At 41.3% G+C, this 1,971-nt stretch overlaps 1 protein-coding gene across 1 annotated transcript; it reads left to right on the top strand.

Moving 5' to 3' along the window:
* The first annotated feature begins 6 nt into the window (after nt 1-6).
* LOC121966160 (A-kinase anchor protein 1, mitochondrial-like) lies at nt 7-1,745 on the top strand. Its single transcript, XM_042516269.1, has 2 exons — nt 7-27; nt 1,509-1,745. Exons 1-2 carry the CDS (start codon nt 16-18, stop codon nt 1,728-1,730), a joined length of 234 nt encoding a protein of 77 aa, XP_042372203.1. The 5' UTR covers nt 7-15; the 3' UTR covers nt 1,731-1,745.
* Nucleotides 1,746-1,971: the final 226 nt, after the last annotated feature.

The following is a 1,971-nucleotide window of genomic DNA, read 5'->3' on the forward strand; positions in this document are numbered from 1 at the left end:
TTACCGTCGCTTCCCATGACCTCCTGGGTGAGTGGGCCTCTCAGCACATTTTCAGCTGCTACAGTGTATTTCCAGACTAACACGGTTTACACTGAAGCCTGAACGAGATGTTACAGAAACGTTTGTGCATCCTGGTCCAGTTGAAGGTTTTCAGATACCTGATTCTGTCTGAAGGTTCGGGATTTTTCACTCAGAGGCAGTTTTCAGTCAGAAGTTTGTGTTTTTGATGATCTTTCTATAGAGTTTTTAAACATTTTTTTTCTTTTATTGTCTTCATTTCAATCCAACTGCCTGAAAAGAATCAATGTTTGATTTAAAAGTATTAGTAATGAGTATCAGTAAGATTATAATGGTACTACTACTCTCACCAATACTGCTTGTCGATACTCTTTACAGTAGTTTTAACGGTTCTTAACGGGGGTTTTTAAGTAAAGAGACAGGAAAAAAACTGAAAACAGAATTAACATTATTAACTTTATATATATATATGAAAAGATAATCCAATTTGTTTTACTTTGTTGTAAGATTACAACAAACACATAAGTCTTCCCTCCCATGCTTCACTCTACTTCAAAATACTTAAACCTTAAAATTACATAATACAAAGCTACGAGGTGATGTGACGTTACTTTTATTACTTCTGCAAAAGAGGTCATGTTTTTGGTTCGTTTTGGTTCGTTTTCGCCTGATTTTCATTTTGAATTGGTGGAAGTTGTGTCTCATGGATCACGAAGGAAACCATCAAATTTAGGAGCAGATCTGAATCACATGGCAGATACACAAATGATGTTTCATTTTCATGAACGTAGTGAGAGAGGGCATCGAGCCTCGGCAGAATAAACGCCGTACGTCTTAAATACCAGCAGATGGCGGTAAAGTTCAGCCGCTGGTGTCGTTCGTCCTGTGGAGCTCAAACTGCAGACAGACGTTTCATCAAAGCATTCATGTCTTTTCACAGAAATAATAGTACTAATAATAGAGTTAAACACAATCAAGACGGAATAAAAGAATGCATTAAAAAGTAAATTAAAAGACGTTGTTTTTGTTTAGTATTTTTTTTTGTTTTGTTTAATTTTAATTTTGTCTGGCTTCAGCTCGGGCGTTATCATTCGTCTCTTTTAGTCACGTTGTCTCTGGAAAAAAAACAAAAAAACACTTTTTTACTATGTTTGTCAAAGCATTTTGTAAACTCTGTTTTTAAAGGTGCTAAATTAATATTATTATTATTTATAATCGGAGCGATTGTAATCCCGCCATGATTATAAGAACGCTTTTCCTCCGGCTAAAGCGTTGCTATGGTAATGTAAATACAAACATGACGAGCTAACGTCTGTTCCTCACATCCAAATGTGAGTCGTCTGCCATAAACTCCACCAGAGAAATTAAGGTAAAAAATTATCTTTCTTATTGTTTTGAAGTGCGGCTTCAGCTGAAGTGAATGCAGCCTGAAACATGGAGGACTCACAGGTCCTCTGGTGTCCTCTGTCCTCTGTCCTCTGTCCTCTCAGCTCCTGCTGCCCAGCGGAGTGACGGTTGAAGTGATCGTGGTGAACATCGTGTCGGCCGGTCACGTCTTCGTCCAGCAGCACACCCACCCGACCTACCACGCCCTGCGGAGCCTCGACCAGCAGATGTTCCTCTGCTACTCCCAGCCGGGCACCCCCGCCCTGCCCTCGCCAGCCGAAGGTAACCTCGAGTCGCTGCGCAGACAAATGTTTCTGCAGTTTTAGTCATTTTTAATCCACAGGAAGCTAAAATCTTCAACAACCATAAAAACAACCAGCCGCATTAAAAGACGGACAAAGCAACAAAAACGCCCTTTTCCCAAAACTGCCTGAACCGGCGTGGACATGTCCGACAGCCCACTCCAGCACGTGGACATGTCCAACAGCCTATTCAAGTGCGCAGACATGTCCTACAGCCCGCTCCAGCGCAAGGACATGTCCAACAGCCTGCTCCAGCGCAAGGACA

The sequence above is a fragment of the Plectropomus leopardus genome, unplaced genomic scaffold, assembly GCF_008729295.1.
Source record: "Plectropomus leopardus isolate mb unplaced genomic scaffold, YSFRI_Pleo_2.0 unplaced_scaffold23322, whole genome shotgun sequence".
Lineage (NCBI taxonomy): Eukaryota > Metazoa > Chordata > Actinopteri > Perciformes > Serranidae > Plectropomus > Plectropomus leopardus.